Source organism: Labeo rohita, chromosome 18, assembly GCF_022985175.1.
Source record: "Labeo rohita strain BAU-BD-2019 chromosome 18, IGBB_LRoh.1.0, whole genome shotgun sequence".
Taxonomy (NCBI): Eukaryota; Metazoa; Chordata; class Actinopteri; order Cypriniformes; family Cyprinidae; genus Labeo; species Labeo rohita.
The window spans coordinates 24,044,965-24,067,744 of NC_066886.1; the positions used below are offsets into that span (position 1 = coordinate 24,044,965).

Here is a 22,780-nt window from a genome sequence, read left to right on the forward strand (position 1 = left end):
GTCCCCACAGTTCACAAAAACTAACCTGTGTGTGTTCACTACTCACTGCTCTGTGTGTGCAGAGCACAAATTCAGAGTATGGGGCACCATACTCTGTCCTTTTAACATATGTTTACATCAACAATTGAAGCTGCAATGAAACTAAAGCAGCGACAGACTGTGACGTACATCCGAGTGTAATAGATTATCGAAAATGAAAAAACTATAGGGACTTAGTTCTGTGCGCATCAGTTGTTGAACATTGGACGTTGAGATGTGGGTATGGCTCTCAAAAGCGTATGCAGATGAGTATGAGCTTAAAGGGGCGGAGTTTAAGGCCACTAAATGATTGGAGAAGATCAGCATACATCACCAGAGAGAAGTTTTGTTATGACATTCTGATGAAAAATCATGAAGTCAAATTAAAAATGGATTAATAATTCACAATAAGATCTGTCATGGGCATTTAGTAAATAGAATACATTTTAAATTCAGAAAATTTTAATTTCATGCCACTGTTAAAAAGCAGCATAGTGAAAAGTCCATATGAAATCTCGCTGTGTGATAGCATTCAATGATTTAAGAGCTTTTCTTAGCAAAATCGTATTTGCAATTATTTGGGTTAGTTAATTAAGTTTATTATGTAGTTAAGATGATTGCAATTGTTTTAATCAATTGACAGCATTATAAAATATGTCATGTATGTATGAAAAAGAAGAATTCCTTTACGTAGCCTTACATCAGTACCTTGAACTGCAGTGTGTACCCGGGACGGAGCGCCAAGTCTCGAGTCACTGCCATCCGGTCACCGTCCGACCGGCCGAACACTATGGCAGAGGGGGTGGGAGCGCAGAAACTCCCGTTTCGATCCTTATCCATTCCTTCATTTCCCAGCATCAACCAAACACTCATCTGGTTGAGCGGATGATCGAAAGCCGGTTTCTCATAGAAGTTCTGCAGGGCAGACGTGAAGCACATGAATCAGAGCTCAGTCATATCTTAATGAACACTGCAGTAGAATCCACTTGTGTCTATCTCACCTGAGGTAGCGTAGGATCGGCCATGGGGATGATGTGCTTCTCTCGCTCAGACAGGATGATCACATCATCGATGGCCCACTGATCATAGCCCTCCCCCGAGTGCAGTGGCTGCCACCAGCGAAAACGCATGCAGGGCGTTTTAGAGGCCAGTGGAAGTTCATAATGAACAAACCTGTGGCCAAACAACATTATCGAGTCACAAATACTAATAATACATTCATATAAAGATGCTAAATACACAGTAAGGTGGATATGACACTGACAGAAATATAAAATAACTAGTTGGAGAAAGATAAAATAACTAGTTGCAGTGTTTCAATCATTTTATGGCCGGGTCACACAGAATTTTATAACATTCAACTGCACTGCTATTTCAAAAGAGATTCCTGAGTTTATTTCTATTTCCGCTTTGCTGTGTCTCACAGCATTTTTACATAAGCCTTTTCTATTAACAATTAACATGTTCCACTTCTGAGAGATGTGGTTGGTGCTGCATTAAAACTGTTCATTTATTTTAAATGACTTCTGGCAAAAAATAAAGAGAGAAAGAATTGTTTGGATGTATTACATGGAGCTTGGTCCTGGAAAAAGCTTAAATAAACTGAGCATTATTCACTTTGAGTTGATTTGAGTTGTTCTGCAGTTCATTTGTGTTCTCACCGGGGTTTGGTGAAGTCAGTGAAGTACATCTCTGCGATCAGACCCCAGCTGATTCCCCCGTCATTGCTGTACTGCAGCAGAAGTCCTTCCTCTCTGCTGTCGGCCTGATTACACTCTGCCCCGTCTCCACCCATCCGCAGGTAGAACTGCACAAACTCCGCCCACTCCGTGTCTAAGTCCCAGCTCACCAGCTGCCGCAGCCCAGCCTGAGGCCCAAGGGAGTTACTTTAATAGACAGCGGCATCTGTGACATAATATCTGTGACTACAAACAATTTTATCTAGTGTCTCAATTTATATAATAATGAAATGTCTTTACACTCCAAATTCACACTCTCGCCACACACTAAAGTTCAAGTACAAGGCCTGTGAATTTAAAAAATGAGTCATTTGTTAACATTAGTTAAATGAACAATGAACACTACATTTATTACACTATTTATTCATTCATCTTTATTAATGTTCATTCTTACTTCATATTAACTAATGTCTAACTAACTAATTTTAACTAATGAATTTTAAGTGTTACCAAAAAATGAAAATGGGGGATCAAAACTAAATATGATGGAAACACTCGTTGATGTTATCACATTTTGACAAAATATGGAACCCTGTATTAGATCACTTGGGAATATGATCATTTTATATTGGTCTTACGCACTGTATCTTATTTTTGAAACATTTTCATTCATTCATTCAATTTTATTCTGATACAACCCTATCGTTGTTCTGTTTTCTCTGTTTTGTTGGGGCTGTCTCTGCTCTGCCTAAGAAAAGAAATCTGACTGGCAGGCTGATTGTTGATGTTTCCTGATGCTGTCTATAAAACTTCACTTCCTCAGCAGCCATTCTTTGCCATCCTGTGATCTGAGCAGTTTGTTTTTATAGGTAATTAGGGCAGTGAATTGTATTTTATTTTGGATGGGTAACATAGAAGTTTAAAAGCGGAAACATTTTGTTTGTTACTTTGGCCTTGTCAGCTCCTCAACTCAAACTCCTAATAAACTCAGTGTGGTTGCACATTTTTGTCCATGCAAATCCTTTCATGTTATGTTTCTTCCTTAGACGGGGTGTAACACATTTATTCATTCATATTTTGTGTATCTGTTTTCTTTAAGTTTTCATTATGTAAGCACTGTGACCTTTTGACTTGAGTACACTTCTAATATTTTATGTGCACTGATATTTATCCTTTTTTTTTTTAGATTACGGTGGTTATCATACCTTACTGAAGTACAGAGAGGACCCGGAGGAAACCACCCCACAGCCCTGGTCGGGTGGCACGATCTCACCTCCTGTCACCTCCTGCCATGCTGATGTCAGGGTTTCCTGGGACTCAAAGTCTGAGAGCACACTGGAGGCCAGAGTGTTGAGCGGCTGGCAGTCTGAGCCAGTAAAGCCTTCATCACACCTGAAACAGAGCAAACATATGACCTTTTAGCTACAGCGGCTTACTGATTCATGACCAGCCACTAGATGCACTGACTCAACAAATCATCACCACTCGCCTTGGGCCGTCACATAAATCAGAACCTGAGCCACCTATGAAGGGCTCACAGTCAGTGTCTCAAACTGTGTTCAACACACACTGATCATCCACTGTGTGACTGGCATCAGATCGTGTACAACAATCAAAACAATCAAATTTTTTATGTAAAATTACAAAATTACAAAAAAAAAAAGTCATATAGGTTTGGAACATCATGAACACAAATAAATCATGGAAAAATTGTTAATTTTAGGTGAACGATCCTTGTAAGAATAAATTTAACAAACAAAACGATAGTGTAATCGCATTGTAAACACTGAATTTCATTTTAATTAGCTGAAATCACACATAGATGCTGTATAAGAGTTGTTATTCGTGCCACTATAATTTTATCTAACTGTAACTTTATGTATAACTATTTGTGTTTCATCATAAATATTTATCAACCAATACCAATGACATTATTATTGAGATGGCAGCACCAGACTCAAGCACTACATATTCACAAATATTCATGTTTCTCACTATTATCACTATATGGATTCTCTAAAGCAGTGGTTCCCAAACTACAAATTCCTCTGGTCATTTAATCCCTAAATGAATTTACAATAATGAAAATAATCATAAATCATCTTTACTTTTAGGCTGTAAGGATGCCTCACAGTTCTTTTGTGTCACACACCCATGTTTTTCATCAATAGTTAAATGTGAATGTGAAATGAAAGCCCATTTGAGGTGCATCAGCAGGTCATTTACGTGCAGTAATAAAAGCAGTAAGTCAGATTTACGGCTGTGCACTGTAAATGGGATCTGTGAGCCGGACGCTCTGTTAACTGGGGTCAGAGTCTGCTTCACAGCTGACTGAACTCCAGCTCATTCAGCAGACTGGAAAACAGCATTTGTTCACAAGTGATTAAACAAAGAGTAAGTGAATCCCGCAGGTCTGAGCATTGTTTCTTCAGTGTATGCTGGTGTGAGCGCTGTTACAGATGCTTCATTACAGCTCACAGTGTGAGAGTAAATGATATTCATGCTGCTCTGGTGGATGAAGAGCTTTAAATTTTGATGAAACATTTCAAAACATCCTCAATCAAACACACTGCAAAAAGGATTTTAATTAGATTGTTTTGAACTGTTGTCCAAATCCCTCAAACAAACAAACAAAAACATTTACTCAACATTGCACAAGATATAAGGATTTGTTTTCTTAGATTGTATTTTGTTAATACAAGTGTATTTTAATTGTCTTACTGCACATTACAGATTTTTAATTTGCTTATAATTAAAACAAGTGAAAAAACCTGTCAGTGCAGGAAGACAAAATACAATGTGTGAAAATAAATCTTCATTTCTAAAAAGATTTTGCTTCTCCAGTGTTTCTAGGATTTTTAGATAATTTAGATGGAAAATTAAACAAAAATACTTGATAAAAAGTCACATCTTTAATAGTAGAATCAAGCCCAGATACTCTAAAATACAATTTCATCTCCGACTGTTAAATAATATATATATCGTAATTGTATCTGAAATGCATATTGTATAATGTGTAATTCCTGTACGCTGTGTATATGTATGTATATATTGTATTGTTGTGCTATAACTGGGTTATTCTGTCACTTTCAGGCTGCTATTCTGCTTGGAACTGAACTGATGTTTTTCATTTACTGATGTACCTGTGTATATGGTTACAGTAAATTTACAATAAAGTGATTTGATTTGTATCATTTATCTGTGAAATGACCGTGAGCAGAATATTGTTTAAACCCAAGTGTAGAGATTTATTCATCTTTAGAAGCTATCCATATAGACGAGAAATTCCGAAACAAATCGCAAGAACACATATCATCTAAACAGAACTCAAAAAGAACTGAACAATGGCAGACAAATAAAAGAAATCAGTACTTTCTGAGGGACAGTTAGTGATGGCGACTGACCTGCAGTGGCCATGGTCACACCATCCATGTCCACGGCACATCTGAGGACACTGCTGCCCAATGTAAATGTCATCTAGAGCCCACTCGTCCTGTTCCTGATAGTAATTCTGAATCCATCGGAAGCGTGTCGCACTCGACCTATAGCCAGAATGAAACCAGAGTGAGACAAGAAAGAAAATACTGCATATGAACACTGATCATAAAAGAATCAAATGTATACATACTTATTTTAAAAAATAATGTAACATTTAATGATCAAATGTTTTGTTCATGTAGCACAGGAGAATGCACTACAATGCAGTCGGTGAATCGGAGCATAGCTCAGCATGTCGTGTGCAGCTGCTGCATTTGTGTCTTACCAGGTTTTGTATGGCAGTGGAAGTGTAATGCGTCTCCAGTCTGTGAACTCAGACGGATGGTAGACGCTGGACGCAGTGAACTCAGAGCAGCTCGGCATGCCAGGGAGACAGGCCTATTACCCACAAACCATCAATAAAAGCAGTCAACCTCTCGGTGGAGATGAGAGGAACAAACAGCGGTTTCCCAAAGAATCATGTATAATCTGACTACATGTGCAGTGATTTATACAATGACACAGTGTACAATGACACAGTGATAGTATCAGATGGTGATAGTGTCGGTACTTCATCATACTCCAAAAACATGGCAATACTATAGTGCATTTGGATGTTTCTTTTTGTGAAAACAAGATGCGTTAGAGAATATTTTGGTTTTCTCACCTCTTTGACGAGATGCCAAGTCAAGCCGTGATTGGTGGAGAACTCTAGTCGGACCTGAGTGTCAATGTGAGGAGAAGGTTCACGTCCACAGCCCATGACCAGTGAGAACTGGATCATGTAGGATGCGCCAATCTGCATTGATTGTGTTTCCACATAGCGGATACTGGAGGATGAGCCGTGATCGCCTGAAAAACTGAGCAAATATTTACATTATTGTGGTTTACACTTTCATTTCCAACGGCACCCGAAGGGAAAAGCTTATGCTGCTTGGATTTCAATGCATTATTAATTGCAGAAATATTCTGCCTGCTTTTGCATTGAATACAAAAGCGAATTAGTGTGTGTTTGCTGGTCTTGCAAATGGTGATGAACTTCAGGATCTGGAACATAGTTGGAAAGTTGGCATGAAGTGACACAGCACTTGGGCAGGTTGTGACATCTGAGCTTATGAATATTAATTAGAAGCAAATTTGTTGTGCATCATTCAGTTCTATTGTAGCAGCTTTTACAGTATGGATTAGTAGATGTTCTCCAAATCCTTAAATCCCAGAAAAAAAGCATGAAAAAAGTGAAGCACAAATGTATTGATGTTCATCTGATTAATTGGTTAGGGTTTGGTTACCTGATGTTCATATGGTTAACTTCATCATAAACATAAGCATTATGAAGTGACTTTCTAACAGCTCCCTGCTTAAGATTAAACTCTAATAATCAAACTCTTCACCACTGTATCAGTCATTTTCAACCACTGTAAGGACAGACATCATAATATAGCACTTCTGTCTCTATACTGAAATGTTAATAACTGAAATGAATTGTTGTTTCAATGACTGCTGATTAAAGTGTAACTAATAATGAATGGTACCACGGTGAACATGGATCAAGTACCTGAGGGTCCAGTCGTGTTGACAGTAGGGCTGCACATTCCCGAGATAAAAGCCCAGGCTCTGAGTCACATCCAACACATTACTGAAGTCCAGGCTGATGATGTTGAAGAGGACAGAGGTCATGCTGATTTCATCCAGAGCCCAGACATCCTGCCCACGACCCGAGTGATATGGCTGCCACCAGCGGAACTGGACACCAAATTTACGGGCCCCAGGAGGAAGTTCCACAGAAACAATCCTAGAAAGAGACTGCTTCAATCTAACCATCAACACTAGCAGACGAGCTAATCGCACAACATATATTAACTTATGTGCTCGACATACTGCTATATGACATTCTGCTCCACATAAATGCAGTAAAGTCCTGCGGGGGTGTGTGTGTTTAGTACAGTGTACCTGGGCTCATGGAAGCCTTGATAAGAGTAATGCTGCAGTAGTGTCCAGGTGATGCCGTTATCTGAGGAGTAATGCAGCAGCACACCTTCACCTGGCTGATCTGGAGCGGGACAGGAGCTTGACGTGCTGCGACTGCCCAGCCTCAGTGTAAACTGAAGATATCTGCAGGAGACAAAGAAACAAGACAGAATGTGAAACATGTGTGGCTCATTTTAAAGTAATGCTATCAGAGTCAATATGACAGGAAAACGAACAAGTGATACTAGATAAAAGTGTGTCATGATAATTGACCCTCTCTTATACTTCTAATAATCATAGATCCCAACAATGTGCAAGTATCTAAGTCAACCAGTCAGCCGAAGCAATGGCATACATGTGCGTGTGAGTATGTCTGTATGTTGTGTGTGAGTTTGTGCATATGTACTTGTTTTTGCTACATTGTGGGGACCAAATGTCCCCACAAGGATAGTAAAACCTGAAATTTCGAACCGGCCTGCGTTCCCCACAATGTTATAAAATTATTAAAAATAGTAAATGATGTTTATCTGAAAATGTAACGAAGCAAACATGTTTCCTGTAAGGGGTATGGTTAGGGTTAAGGTTGGGTTAGGGGATGGACAATACTGTTTAGTCAGTATAAAAACTATAGAAGTCTATGGAAAGTCCCCACAATTCACAAAAACAAACATGTGTGTGTGTGTGTGTGTGAGTATGTGTGTATACCTGGCCTGTGAACTGTCCAGGGGGGTTGTAACAATGTGTCTTCTACTGTCCCTGTTGAAGACCAGAGCTTTTCCACTGGCCAAAACACCACAGGCGAAGCTGACCTCTGCCCCGCGCAGTGAGGAGAAGCTGTGATAGGACGACAGCCTCACACTGGAGAAACTCTCGGACAGAAATGCAGGGAAGGTCTGAGATGCCAGCTCACATGCCGGACCGCTGAAACCAGGGTCACACCTAAAGAAATACGCAAAAACACATATTTTCCAGAACCAGTAAGATGTTGACTGCAGTTCTGACTGATGGACATTGCTCATACTTGCAGCCCGTGCGTGAACAGTGTCCTCTACCGGAGCAGAAACGCAAACAGGATGGCCCGATATACACTGGAACACACAACAACAACAACCATATCATCATCATCTGACTCACTGATCACTGATCATAATTTAGTGGCTCAGTCTGGTGTCTAGATGTCAAAATCACTGATCATGCCCCATGTGGTTGATTGTAATGTGTCAGCTTCTTTCAGTAAATATGACCTGTATGTTGAATGAAGTGGCTCTTACTGTTATCAATCGCCCACATGTTGCTACTTCCCACAGCAGTCTGTCTCCAGCGGAAGCGAGTGCTTTCTGTGAGTGCAGCATTGGGCAGAGGAATCGTGATCCTCGTCCAACTACAGACAGACAGAGGGAATCAACTGAGCTGTTAACAGAACACACAACACAGATGCATGCCACATACAGTGTCTGAAAGATGGAGTGACTGACCCACTGTAGTTTTCTGAGGAGTAGATGCTGCTGTGAGGCAGATGTGATCCGGCACACAGTTCAGGAAGACACTCAGTGTGCAAAAGAGACCAGGAGCGACCATGATTGGTTGAGAACTCCAGTTTGACGCTGTGAGATTCACATATGCAGGAACAGAAAACAAGCAGCCAACAATCTTTAATGCGATTATTTTTAAACAGTGCTAAATATTGTTTTCATCTCTATCAGTAGTGCAAACTGTTTCTGAACTATAAACACTATTATCACTGAATACAAACACAAAGATGCAAACTACAACTTACAGTATTCTTTCTGTTTTTGTGGCAGTAGGAAGTCTATTCTATTCTATTCTATTCTATTCTATTCTATTCTATTCTATTCTCAATATTTCATCATTTACTTTCCCTAATGCAATCTCAAACAAAAAAGACGATGTTTTGAAAGATGTTTCAGTGTTATTTTGTCCAGTGTTGTTTAGACCCAAATGTTCTTAAAAATATCTTACTTTATGATCCACAGAAGAAAGAAAGTCATACAGGTTTGAACAACATTATGGCAAGTAAATGATGATTTTTGGGTTATCACTGTTTCCTGATCAGATCACCTGTTGGCCGGCTGGTATGCGCCACACCCAAGGTTGATTGAGAACTGCACCAGATGAGTGTTTGCTCCGGGTAGCACCGGCAGCAGCTGCACGAAATCTACAGCCCAAACATGACGGTTTGCCCCACCATGAAACTTCTGTTCTAGACAAAATTGAGTCACTGGAGTCTGAAGCTCTATGGGCAGACCAACTGAAATGACTGAAGGAGTCTGGAAGAGAAAGCCAAGAGATGTCAAGATGTAAACAGATGGGAACAAGACAGTAAATGATAAAAGAGGAAGAGAAATAGTTGAATGACAGATTCTGAACAGAACACATAAATTGTTGAAAATGGTTATTTAACCTAAATCTGATTATAGACTGCATAAGGTCTCTACCCTGTAGGCTGAGTATGGAAGTATGTCCAGAAGCACATGATCTTTCATGCCCTCTGAACGACCAAACAGGACCACATTATTCTTGTTGGATTCTCCAGGATTGCAGTCTCCACCACCTGCATTGAACACACAAAGATCAGACACTGAACACAGAGATCAAAAACAGAACACACAGAGATCAGACACTACAGACACAGTGATCAGACACTAAACACAGCGGGCAAACACTAAAGCCACAAAGAGATCAGACACTGAACACAGACCAGTGAACACACAGAGATCAAATACTGAACACACAGAGATCAGACACAGAACACAGAGATCAAAAACACAACACACAGAGATCAGACACTGAACACAGAGATCAGACACTAAACGCACAGCGGGCAAACACTAAAACCACACAGAGATCAGACACTGAACACAGACATCAGACAGTGAATACACAGAGATCAAACACTGAACAAACAGAGATCAGACACTGAACACACAGAGATCAGACAATGAACACACACATAGATCAGACCCTGAACGCACAGTGGTCAAACACTAAAACCACACAGAGATCAGACACTGAACACAAAGAGATCAGACACTAAGCACACATTGATAAAACACTGAACACAGAGATCAGACAGAGATCAGACACTGAATACACAGAGATCAACACTGAACACAGAGATAAGACACTGAACACAGTGATCAAATACTGAACACAGAGATCAGACACTAAGCACCTAGTGCTCAGACACTCAACGCCAAATAATCAGAAACTGAACACACACATAGATCAAACACTATGCACAGAGATCAGAAACTGAACACAAAGATCAGATACTAAATACACAGAGATCAGACAATGAACACACAAATATCAGACAATAAACACACAGAGATCTGACACTGAACACACAGAGATCCAACAGTGAACACAGAGATCAGACACTGAGCACACAGAGATCAGATACTAAACACAGAGATCAAACACTGAACACACAAAGATCAGATACTGAATGCACAGCAGCCAAACACTGAACTCATTCAGAGATCAGACGCTGGACAGAGATCAGACACTGAAGACACAGAGGTCAGAAACTGAACACACAAATATCAGACAGTGAACACAGACAGACACAACAAGCCAGTGTCAACATAACATGCTTGTACAAGTGTAAGTCATACCCATGGTAAAATGGAAGCGCAGGTTTCCGTAGGCAGTGGTGTTGAGGTATGGTGTGCACACCTTCCTCTGTCCATCTTTGAGAAAGACAAGTGCTGATCCGGACTCGACCTCTCCACACTGAACGCCATACACTGCTCCATCAACCTCCCATCTACAAGTCACACACAGAACTTGCACTCACACTTCACCCACATATTATATACTGTTCAACATTAAATACTGTGGTTAGGGTAGTTGAAGAAATAAAAACAAAAACACACAATGTAGTACACTGCTTTAAGGCCATCTCCACCTGTATGCTACACTGAACAGCATCTGATACACCTGTAAGTAACCCAGATGTTTGCTTTTGGAGTTTGTCTAGAGAGCTCCAAGATATCAAAGCTGAAATGTCAACAATCACCTAATCTAGTCAGCATTTTAGTCCACTTTCTGGAACTTTAACCCTAACTGCTGTTTAAATACTATTTCATAAAAGCACACTGCTAGCATGAATCCCAGTCATTGCTGGCAGTCGTAACACGCACCCACTCAATGGACTCTCAAAGTCTTCCTCCCAGTAGCTGCGTCCCTCTTCACGGTGCAGGTCCACATCTCTTGTGGAGGCAAAGCTGTGCTCAAATCCCTCTCCACCATGAAAGTATAAGGAGTTTCCCTCTGACTGACAAGCGTGCTGTTGAATGAATTGAGAGGAAGCGTTACAGTGCTACAGACATTTCTGACAAAACTGAAATTTCTCCATGTTGCATGAATACAGTGCCAATGGTAAAGGCATTAATGTCAGCCTCCGCTTCGGTTTATTTATAGGGGAACAGACCCGTCTGCTAGTGTGGGCTGGTAAACACTTGCTGGGCAGCTATAAGAAATGACCCTGTCAAAACTGCGGCCTTGTGCTGATCACATGTTCTGACCTGTCATATGAACACTTTACTTTGAGATATTAAACCATAAACTGAACTCTGCAATAAAAGCATTCATAAGCCATACCATGTGAAAAAGAAGTGTGCTTGATTGTATTGAATGCCCACTTGTAGTGTACTTCGAACCCTAAAAGAATATTTATTTAAAAACGTGCAGCTAATACAATATTACTGAAGTATAAGGCCACTTAAATGTGTAATGTCTTACTTTAATAAAGTTTTACTTTAAAGTACATTATAAACTATTATGTTTTAATAACATAATGGTTTTTAAGTTAAAGTACATTTTTAACCATTATGTTTTAATAAGTACACTTATTTTGATGTGCTGACTAACATACTAAAACACACATAAAGTACTTTTTATTATTATTTTTTGTTATTTGTTATTAATTATTACTTATATTCTTTTATTATTATTATTTTAACTGCGGTGTGTTATTCAATATTGCATATATAGTTAATATATTAAATATAAACTATAATACATTTTGATTTAAATGTATTTAATGTGCAATTAAGTGTCTGAAAACATTACATTCAGTTCACAACATAAATATATACTACATTATTTCTGTAATAAGCACTATTTTTGATCTTTTTCACATAAGATGGTTTACAGTTTGCTGGATGACAGTAATTGGTCACCTTTACTGTGGCGCCTGGGAAGAAGAGCCAGTTGGCCGTGTCCAGAGGGTCCAGGTTGTCCTCCAGCAGTGGGGGTCGGCTGACTGTGTTCAGCACCAGTATGTTATCGAGGCCCCAGCAGGACTCATAACCATCGGGCCCCATGGGCGTTTCCTGACTCCAGCGCAGATGAACGGCCTCCCCTTTACAGCCTGGAGGCAATGGCAGGAGATGGACCACGGTGCTGCTGTTAGTGGGAGCCCTGAAAGACCAAATACTTTTGATAAAAAACACTCTGGAGAACTGAACATACAAGTGCAAAGCTCATTCAGATATACTGTCCTTAAGGACATGATGATGAATTCACATGTGAGCATGCATAATGGTAAGAATGGTAAGAGTAATACTGTGAGTGTGTCATTTCCTAAAATAAAGTAAAACCTGATCTTTTCCAAGGTGATCCAGTCTTCAGAGGAGTTCAGACCGCAGGAGATGATGATACTGGGGTCTGAGTAACTGAACCGACAAGAACCAGATCCTGAATGATGAATGAAAGTACACACACAAGAACTTCATGTATTAGAATGGAATTCACTTGGCTTAATAATTTTAACAGAAAAATACACGCTGTAAAAACGACTGGCTTAATTATTATTTTTGTTGTCCATTAAAAATATGTAAAGATTCCTAAATCAAGATACATTCAATTGAGAAGTAAAATGACATAAGACTTGAAAAATGACATAAGCACAAAAATTAAGAGAGAGAGAACTCGGGTAAAAAAAAAAAAAAAAATGAAAGGGAAAACAAGATTATTTTTCTTACCCCATTGGCAGATATTTTGTTCTGCTTTTAAGCATAAATGCACTTCATTTTGGTACATTTTCCAGAAAACAAGACCTACAGTAATATCGTCATTTCGCATTTCAGATAAATGTATCTCGATTTAAGATACATTTGTATATTTACAAACGTATCTTAAATCAAATGTTATTTGTACTGGAAAACAAGACAATTTTATTTATTTATTTTTTTGCAATGTATTCATCTGTAAACTAGTCATCTAACACTGTAGAACAGGGGTCACCAAACTTGTTCCTGGAGGGCCAGTGTCCTGCAGAGTTTACCTCCAACTTTCCTCAACACACCTGCCTGGAAGTTTCAAGTATACCTAATAAGACCTTGATTAGCTGGTTCAGGTGTGTTTGATTAGGGTTGGAGCTAAACCCTGCAGGGACACCTGCCCTCCGGGTCTGGTGACCCCTGCTGTAGAAGCTGAAGAATTCTGACAGATCTACAGTAACTGCAGAAGATGGTGACACTCACCAAAGGCAAACTGCAGGATTGATGCTGTGCTTGTGTTCAAAGCCACTGTAGTCTAAAAAAAAGATGATAAAACCATGAGCTTCTCATTTCTATTGCCTAAACCACTTTATTCACACAAGACTAATCTGTTAGTGCCAGTGTATGTGCACAGCAGACAAAATAAGGCACTGTAAAGTAAAGCGGCATTATCGCATATGCTGTCATGTCTCAAACATGTAGTACCAGCATCAGATACAAACATGGTTTAGAGGGGTCTTTAATGTGTGTGTGTGTAATTTTATTGGCTAATATTTTATTTTGATAGTCCACGATAGTCATTCTACTAACTAAAAGCAACTCCATGTCAACTAGCAGTCATAGTATATTAAGGTATAGTTAATAGAATATCTAAAGTGGACTATCAAAATAAATTGTAACCCATCTATTGACATGTAAACTGATCAAAACGATAAAGGATTAAATTTGATTATTTTACGCTTTTTGCTATAATTATACTCCTGAACACAGGTGATATTCTGCAGGTAAATGATAGTGCAAATGATATGGCAGAAGTGGATCTAAATGTTTGGAAAACAACTCGCTGCCCGCTGTGGTTTGTCAGCATCAGGACTATCAGGGCAAAACATGCTGTTTTTTACTTGATTACATCTGTTGTAAGACAGTTACCAGTTCTCTCTGTCCAAAGGGTTCACAAAACGTCACTGCTTTTCCATGCATCAGTGCACCACACTGTTCTCCAACCTCACAGTTACTGCAGTCTGACCTGTGAGAGAACCAGACATGGACAATAAACACATCATCTAGATGTCTATATGGCATCAATACAAAATACTGTCTAGAAAAATAAAAGCAGCCTTACCACCAAGTAAACAACTCAAAGAAAGATAAGTGTTACCTACCAGATATTGAGATTAAGCTCTTCTTGTGTGTTGTGTTCAAAATCATCCCGGAGAACAGCATGATCACCATGAACCACAGCTTTACATTAGTGACACACAGTAAGAGAGGACAGAAACAGGAGCGCAGTTAGGAGCAGTGAGGAGCAGCGAGGAGTAACATCAGCATGCATGTATTTGCTGATAGTTTACTCACCTAGACTTGGCCGAAGAGGAGATTCAGTGGGAGCTTAAAGAGACAAAACAAAAAGATCTTTCACACTGAACTTTTCTAACAGCATACATGTTAGACTTTCCATTGATAAATGAGATAAAAGGAGAAAGACTGGTAGGGAATATTTTAATAAATACAAATGCAATGAACATTGAATCCTCTTAAAGTGAGACCCTATTCTGTAATTAAAACAGAAGATTGCAAACATTAAATGACTTCATTACACAGCGTTCTAGAATATTCTGATTCTCAGTCATTTTTCTCTAGTGACAGTTAAGTTGTGCATTCAACTGTGTGTCTCGTATCACTCTGCCGTCTCTTGCTTTCCTCAAGAACTGACTGGCATCACCCTGGAGGACTTGATTTTACAATGATGATAAAGCTTTTGATCGATGGCTGGAGGCTGAGGAGAGCACAGATGATCGTCAGGGTCCTGATCTCACTGTTAGAGTTTATTTTGTCATAATGACTTTAATGATCTGTGTCTCACAGCTCTATATTAAGGGAAACGGTTTCTCTGCACTTCATTTAAAAAACTAGGACAATGTCACTCCCATGAGTCTCTAACTCCTACTTCAACAAAATATTACTGATGTAGGAGAATTTAACACTACTTTTCTCCGTCTGTGGTGTCTGGATTCCATTACAAAGCTATGAAAATTCAAGTACAGCCTGCTATCGACTTTTTTGGAGAAAAATGTGGATGAAGAATGAAATGTTTTCTTCACTAAAGGTCACTGAGGAATAAATCCTTTGATTCTTTTATTAGTTTGATACATTTCTGTTTGAATGCTTTTGAAAGATCTGTGCTTATGTTGCAATCCCAAAGCCGCACTGTAGTCTATGCAGACAAATAACACATTTCAGTACAAAGTCCAACACTGCAGTAAAACCAAACCCTATATTAAGTCTAATCACATGAAACATACAGGGATCTAAAACAGCTGTTGATCCAGATTTTCAAAAAAGAACTGAATGAATAAACTGGATGGGTTTTGTGGAATTACTTTGAATTGAATTATTTTGACAGACTACTGCTCCAGATGTCAGGATTTGACAGGCTGTTCTCTGAGTGTTTGTTTCTGTTTGAAGGTACAACTATCTGAACCAGATGTTATACTGAATTAAATGAACCTCTGGTCATAAACACCAATACTTCTGACAGTACATTTGGTGCAATAAATTGGACATTCAGTCAAATATATATTTAACAAAAAGTTGAAATATCTTCACCATAATTTTCCCTACACATCATCCTCCTGCTCAGAATGTACTCACTTCCTTCAGAAACTGCTGAGGGCTAATAAACATCTAATTATCTCACATGAACAAAAGCTTGCTATTTTAATTCATGTTATGTTCTGAAGATCATAAAAATCACAGGGATTTAAATGTATGAAAGGCCCCAACACACAAAAGGTTTAACTCAACTAGACAAACTGATTGTATAAGGGGGTCATTCCATGAAATCTGTACCTTTTCCACTTGGAAAAATTGAAAAAAGAAAAAAGACATCAACATTTAAAAAAAAAAAAAAAAAAATCCATGAAATTAAGACACCTTAAAATGACAAGAAATTGTATTGTGCCATCTCAGGCTATGTAATTTATTATTTTACCTCGTGTCTTGGTATTTTTGTCAACCCTGTAACAGACACAAGTGTTATTACTGTATATACTTTCCATTTATTTAGAATTATGTGATAGTTTTTAAATATATGAGCAGCATTTTAGTCCCTTAGTTCACTGAGATTGTTTCACGTTTTGGATTTTTGGGTTTTTTCTGTATATTTTTATATTTGTCATTAAGATGACCAAGAACATCCTCATATTGAATTGCGACCATGTCAATTATGAAAAAAATATATTTTTACAAATAGAGATATTAAAAAAGGGGCTTTGTCCAAAATAAAATATAGTTAAAGTTACAATGGAAAAACCTGGAAGGCTTTATCAAATATCATTTTTATATATTTATATATATGTATATATATATATATATATATATATATATCGTTTTTATTAAATTGATGACAGCAACAGGATTGACATCATAGTCACAGGACTGACCAGAAAAACGGGGATGACAGGACACATTCTTCAGCACACTACACCTTTACATAACACTGTAAAGTTTTAACATGTTAAACTTCATTATGTTTTGCACTTACTTACAGTATAGTTGTATTAATCAAGTCAAGTCACCTATATTTATTTAGCACTTTATACAATACAGATTGTGTCAAAGTAGCTTTACAGTGTTAAACAGGAAAATATAGTGCTGATAATGTAGGAGGACATGGGTAAACAATCAAAGTGAGTTCATTGTTGATTTAGAACATTGCATTTCCAAGAGATCTAATTTTTCATCTGTTTGCCTGTGTGAGTGTGTCCCCTCACAGAATTTAAAATATACTGATCTGGTTAAATTATTAGGCAACAAAGATTATCAGAACTTGGTCTTTCTGTGATTATTTGAAACCAGACCAAGATTGATGCTGAAATTTGGTTTCACTTTCTCGAACATTGCAAGAATGGGGCAAGGGTCTGCAGTCACCCTACTAATTAAAAATGTAACTGATGCTCATATGCCAACCACTCTTAATGATATAGGCATTAGCTTAATAATACACCCAGGGTGACCTGTAAAAATGTTTGAATTTTACACAGACAATCTTTCAAAAAGCGTGACACCTAATTCATGTCATCCCTGTTACCCATTCATCAAAACCTGTTACTCTGAAAAGTAACAGGGCTGAAAGTAACAGGTTATTAACAGTAACACTGAATGACAGAAACATTTTTTGTATTACAAGTTTTCTAAAATGTTAGGTTTAAATATGCAAATGAGGCATTATTTAATGAAATATGTGCTAATTTGCATACATTTCTAGTACAAAAATCTAAACACTGGATGAAATTCTTCAAAATTCTTGTTTCATTCAGTTGACATATAGAGTCAAATGTTTTTACAGAAGGATTTTACGTATCTTTACTTAGAACGTATCTTTACTTAGAAAAGAACAAAAACAATATATTTTCACCTTCTTTTTTTTTTGTGGGGGTGGGGGTGGGGTAAACAAATCCCTCTGTAAAAACCTTCAGGTTATAAACAGGAATAAAAATGTAAAGTTTGGTGTGTGTGTAGGTGCAACTGAAATTGATATATATGGCTCAGTGTAGGAGAAAAAAAAATCTAATTTTGAGAAAATGGCCTTTAAAAATATGTTTATTTTCTATTGACACAAATAGATGTTATAAAAGAAACACTGTCTTTTGGATGTTTTCTTTCCACTTTTGACAAAAAAAAAGCACTTTATGAAAAACCAAAAAGCCCAAAATCTCAAACTTGACAGGTGCATGAAAAAACACTCTTTTTGCCTGGAGTGTCTCCCCTTAAGTGTTGGAATCCTGGTTGAGAGATGATGTAACCTCCTAAAAGTGATGTCACTTGAATGTACTGTTATTTACAAGGGGTTTTTTTTTTGGATGAGGGTAACAGGGCTCACATGAAATCAGGAGAATCAGGGGACTTATATTTTATAAGAAAAATGTTCACTTATGCCAAAAACATTGCTTAACAATGAGTCTGTATTCAGAACAATATGCAAATGTTTTGCTTAGACTGTATTTAGACCAATATGCAAATGTGATTTTTGTATTCATTTTGCAAATAAAAAGTCCTGCTGGAAAAGAAAAAAATATAGCGAGGGACAGGCCAAAAACCTTACTTTTATCAGCATAAATATTATTTAAATGATTTAAAATAATATTTAATTGACTTCAATTTGATGTAATATTGATGAAAGAATACATTTTGTTATGTTTTTAAATCACAGATTTATTGGTTATTATTAATTCTGAATGATTATTTCTTAGGGACGCAAAAGGCACCAATTTCATGGAATGACCCAAGGATGTTATTCCTTAATGCATTTTTTTTTTTTTTTTTTTTACAGATGAAATGAAACATTACAACATATACATTTATAACTGACTTTAGTGAACATTGCAGGTTCTCTTTAATCTCATGGCTGAGCTTGACATTCAGTCTTTGCTTATCTAAAGCCTCTGACACGTCTCGCTATAATTATCCACATTACATTTTACACTCAAATACCTTCATCTTCTCAGGAAAAACCTTTTCATCTTCTACACCAATATCCCAAAAACATATATTCAGTCTTTTTCCTCAATAACCTCAGATAATCTTTACCCCAAATCCATCACAATTATAATGATAAAGCAACCTTGCTCTGTTTCATATGATGACCTATTTCTTTTAGAACTCACACACACACTGAAAGTCTCGTGAGCAAATGTGACTATCGTATGTGACTGTAATTGTCGAGCTCTGCATGTAGCTGCAGGTTCAAACACCTGCAGTTTCTAATCAAACGTCCACTGAGTGGCGCTACTGCGACTGTTACTCCCAGACGAATCAAGATCACGGAGAAAGGTTATCAGTTAATAATGCTTTGGAATATAGTTTGCAGTATCCCAATGCAAATATTTGTTGAATAAGTCTGCAGTACTGACAAAATCATGAAAACAGACTGAAACATTCATTCAGCACAAAGAGGCATTCAGAGTACTGTAAATGCCTTCACTGCCTTAGAAAATCTCATCTTTAAAATCAGATTTAACATCCAAACAGGGTGAGCTTATTTAAAAGTCAACAGATCATTGTTTGGATATTTATTCAGCTTGTTGTGTGTATTTAAGTCTTATTTGTATTGGCCTATAGCAGGAGGGACAAACTGTGCTTTTGTAAAACCATTTGCAGAGCGTTTCTCCTGAGATCAGGCTGGAAACTAAACAGCAACGATGTTTTGTTGACTTGTGTGCTATTAATGCTGTAACGGGAGGAACGGCTCTGGTTTTTCTCATTGTCCTCCTCTGTAGCATAGCACTACAACATTATCAAGTGTTTGGATGAAAAGGCAGATTATAACAACAGTCATGGTGAATGTTCACTATTATCACTCTGACACTGTTTACTAACATGTTAAACAGCTTTTCCAGTGAACACCCACCCACACACACACACACAGTGAGTGCAATAATCTCTCGCTGCACATGATCTTTGTCTATGGAGTTCTGCTTTCGTTCTCTGCCGTGCATTTGTCGACCTCTTCTTCCTTCTACATCAGGCCTTCACACAGTAGACAGTCGCACTCGTTTCAGGCTTAGTTTAATCCTCGATCGCTTTCTTAAGAACTTTAATTACCTCCGGCGCTCTTCCTGTAGATCTGTGCTAATGCGACCGGCTTACACTGACAGTTTAACAGCCCCGCGCTTCCCATGAGCCTCGGCTGCAGATTTGGAGCGGGCCAGTTCATTCTCCAACTTCTCTAATGCAAAGCCGGACATTCAGATGAAAGTTGGCACAGGGTGTTATTAAGCAGCGCGAGCACTTGCGTTGGGGTGTCTGAGGCGCAGGACATTATTTTCCAGCGGCGCATCTTTCATCTTTAGCGCGTCTCTCCATCTAGAGGCCGCGGCGTCTGCTGTCGTATATCTGCTCTGCTTCTGATCGTCCTCCTCTCCTTTCCTCTGCCCAACACCGATCGCCCCCCGTGAGTTATAGTCACTTTTCGATAATCAATCCTCAGGGATACGAGTCCAGCGTGTCCCATAAAGCCCTAATTTATGGAGCGGCTGGAAATTGCAGAGTTCTCTGGTCGCCTTTCCTCATCCCGACCTGTCACAGATATCACTCTTTGATATACTAGAGTCATCTGCAGCTTTCTCTCTCTCTCTCTCTCTCTCTCTCTCTCTCTCTCTCTCTCCCTCGTGAAGTTCTCATCTGCTCTGATAGTCTTTCATATCTGTTTAGCATGCCTTTACGTGTTTATCTATTGATTCACACTGTCATTTGTCAGTTCATTCCAGCTAGTCTTCTGGCTCGTTCGTTAATGGTAAACATTGACTAACAAAATGCAACAGCCTGGTTTCAGAGTACAAATCCATTCATTTTTTCCATAACAATAACATAAACCTTTCAGCACAGACCTGCTGTGAGCTCAGACACTGTTAAATTATAAACTGTCTTTCTAGTCAGTGAGCTTTTTAACTTTAAAAGCTTGCTGCATTGAACACTGCCTGAAATCCACTGGTCAGAATTACTAGTACCACAAAAATCATTGTCATAAATCTCCAAATTAGTCTTTCCAAATTAAACTCTCAAATTACTTACAAATTCATATTTGATTCGCATTGTAAGACTACTGTCATCCTTGTTGCTTTTATAAACACAGTTGCCACGTAATAAAAAAAAAAAAAACAAGTATCCTTGTGAAAAAGAACTGTAGTCAACACTTTATTTTACAGTGTCCTTGTTTATGCCTATTACACGCAGCTAATCCTAAACCAAACCCTAATTCTACCCATACAGTATCTACATGTTAAAGATAAAATATTACTCAGTATCCAATTACACTGTAAGGACACCTTAAAATACAGTGTAACCTTGTACTGAATGTATGTTTGTAGTGCACTTTAAATCTTACAAGTATTTATTTTTAAATAACCATACTTACAGATAATATAATGAAATAACAGGTCATTTAAGTGACTTAAGCACACTCAAAATTCACTTTGTAATAATGTCAAATTAAACTTTGAAGTGGGTCAAAAGTTCCAGCTAACTGCATTAAGTCTATTGTTTTAAAGTATATTATTTCCACAATAAGTATTCTTTTTAAAAGTAAGTTTCTTTTTCATAAGGGTAGACACACAAATCCTCATAAAATCATCTGAATCAGGTTAATGACTTCAATGACTTCAGGTTGATGTCTTTCATCCAACAGTGTGTCTCATGGTATGATGTAAACTAAGGTTACTGTCTGCTCTCTATAGTGCTATACAGTGACTTACACAAGTGTTTCATCTCATTGACTAATACAAGTGCATTTTAATATGACTAAAACTCTCTACTAACAACTCTGTATTGTATTTTCCCTTGTACTTTTATCTTTTTGCTTATTTTTGATATCCTTTTTGAAATGTTGAAATGTAATTCTTCTCAGAGCTGGTTTGGTCTGTTTGTTTGAAAAAGATAATGGAGAGGATAGGATGCTCACTTCAGAGTCCACAGCACTGCTGAAATGTGTCCTATCCGTTGGTTGTAGTCTTGCTAACCCTTAACCCTACATCTGCACATGCCGCTCTAAAACATTATCAGCCAGTCAAATGTCTGTGCCATCCTCGCTTACTTTCTTAAACCTTCAGCGGCTCTCAGTCTCAGATCTTTCTTGAGCTGTGTGTTAATCTGCTCATGTCTCATCACTGACGGAGATTCGCCCCATTTCTCTATTTCACGTCTTCAGTCCTGCTGGGATATTTATAATTCCTTTAACCACTCAAAGCTTTAAGCCCTTCAAACTTGAAATGGATTTCTTAAAAATCTTAATGTGTAAGTGCTGGAAAAACTTTCATGCCCTTATATTGTGTGTTATTCAGTGCTCGACAGGTTGAATGTTTGCATCAATTGTCTTTCCACACATAGATACACATTTTAGTATTTCTGTGTTCTTATGATTTGGCAAATGGACTGTCAGGTGAGCACAACATTAATACTATTCAACCTTTACTGTTACTGTATACAAATGCATGTGGGCTCTGGCGTATGATGTGCTGCACATCGTGAAGAACAGACTCTGTGCATATTGAGTTTTTCTGTGATTTTTTTTAACACCCATCTGAAGTTTACGGATCAGAGATGCTCCTCACCTCCCTGCTCACAGAGCTGCTGCGCCAGAGCGTCCTTGAAGATGATCTGTCCTCGGTGCGTCGCTGTGGCCCTGAGGGACAACAGACCGAGAGAAAGAGAGAAATATGACAAAGCGTCAGCCAGCAGAAGGAGAGGAGAGCGATAACATGCCTATTACCTAAAAGAAGATGAAGTGTTTCTGCTGGAAGTGAATTAAAGTTCTGAAGGAGATCTGAAATCTGGCTGTAGGTCTTTATGTCAGAGACAGCAATCAGAGGTCAAGAGGTCAGGAGGAGGATGAGG

The 22,780-nt window shown here is 38.3% G+C and overlaps 1 protein-coding gene across 4 annotated transcripts in view; it reads right to left on the reverse strand.

Moving 5' to 3' along the window:
• Positions 1-22,780, reverse strand: part of reln (reelin) — a 99,824-nt gene that overhangs the window by 34,523 nt on the left and 42,521 nt on the right. For all 4 annotated transcript variants that reach the window (XM_051134418.1, XM_051134417.1, XM_051134419.1 and 1 more), the window contains exons 4-27: positions 22,498-22,568; positions 14,747-14,779; positions 14,554-14,632; positions 14,321-14,417; positions 13,655-13,706; positions 12,770-12,866; positions 12,350-12,590; positions 11,309-11,454; positions 10,781-10,932; positions 9,599-9,714; positions 9,222-9,430; positions 8,618-8,746; positions 8,414-8,523; positions 8,164-8,230; positions 7,848-8,081; positions 7,125-7,286; positions 6,730-6,966; positions 5,842-6,034; positions 5,461-5,573; positions 5,102-5,239; positions 2,903-3,089; positions 1,680-1,885; positions 1,020-1,191; positions 727-933 (exon numbers count right to left, since the gene is read on the reverse strand). In XM_051134418.1, coding sequence (XP_050990375.1) covers positions 727-933; positions 1,020-1,191; positions 1,680-1,885; positions 2,903-3,089; positions 5,102-5,239; positions 5,461-5,573; positions 5,842-6,034; positions 6,730-6,966; positions 7,125-7,286; positions 7,848-8,081; positions 8,164-8,230; positions 8,414-8,523; positions 8,618-8,746; positions 9,222-9,430; positions 9,599-9,714; positions 10,781-10,932; positions 11,309-11,454; positions 12,350-12,590; positions 12,770-12,866; positions 13,655-13,706; positions 14,321-14,417; positions 14,554-14,632; positions 14,747-14,779; positions 22,498-22,568 — 3,448 coding nt within the window. The remainder of the gene's footprint in view (positions 1-726; positions 934-1,019; positions 1,192-1,679; positions 1,886-2,902; positions 3,090-5,101; positions 5,240-5,460; positions 5,574-5,841; positions 6,035-6,729; positions 6,967-7,124; positions 7,287-7,847; positions 8,082-8,163; positions 8,231-8,413; positions 8,524-8,617; positions 8,747-9,221; positions 9,431-9,598; positions 9,715-10,780; positions 10,933-11,308; positions 11,455-12,349; positions 12,591-12,769; positions 12,867-13,654; positions 13,707-14,320; positions 14,418-14,553; positions 14,633-14,746; positions 14,780-22,497; positions 22,569-22,780) is intronic.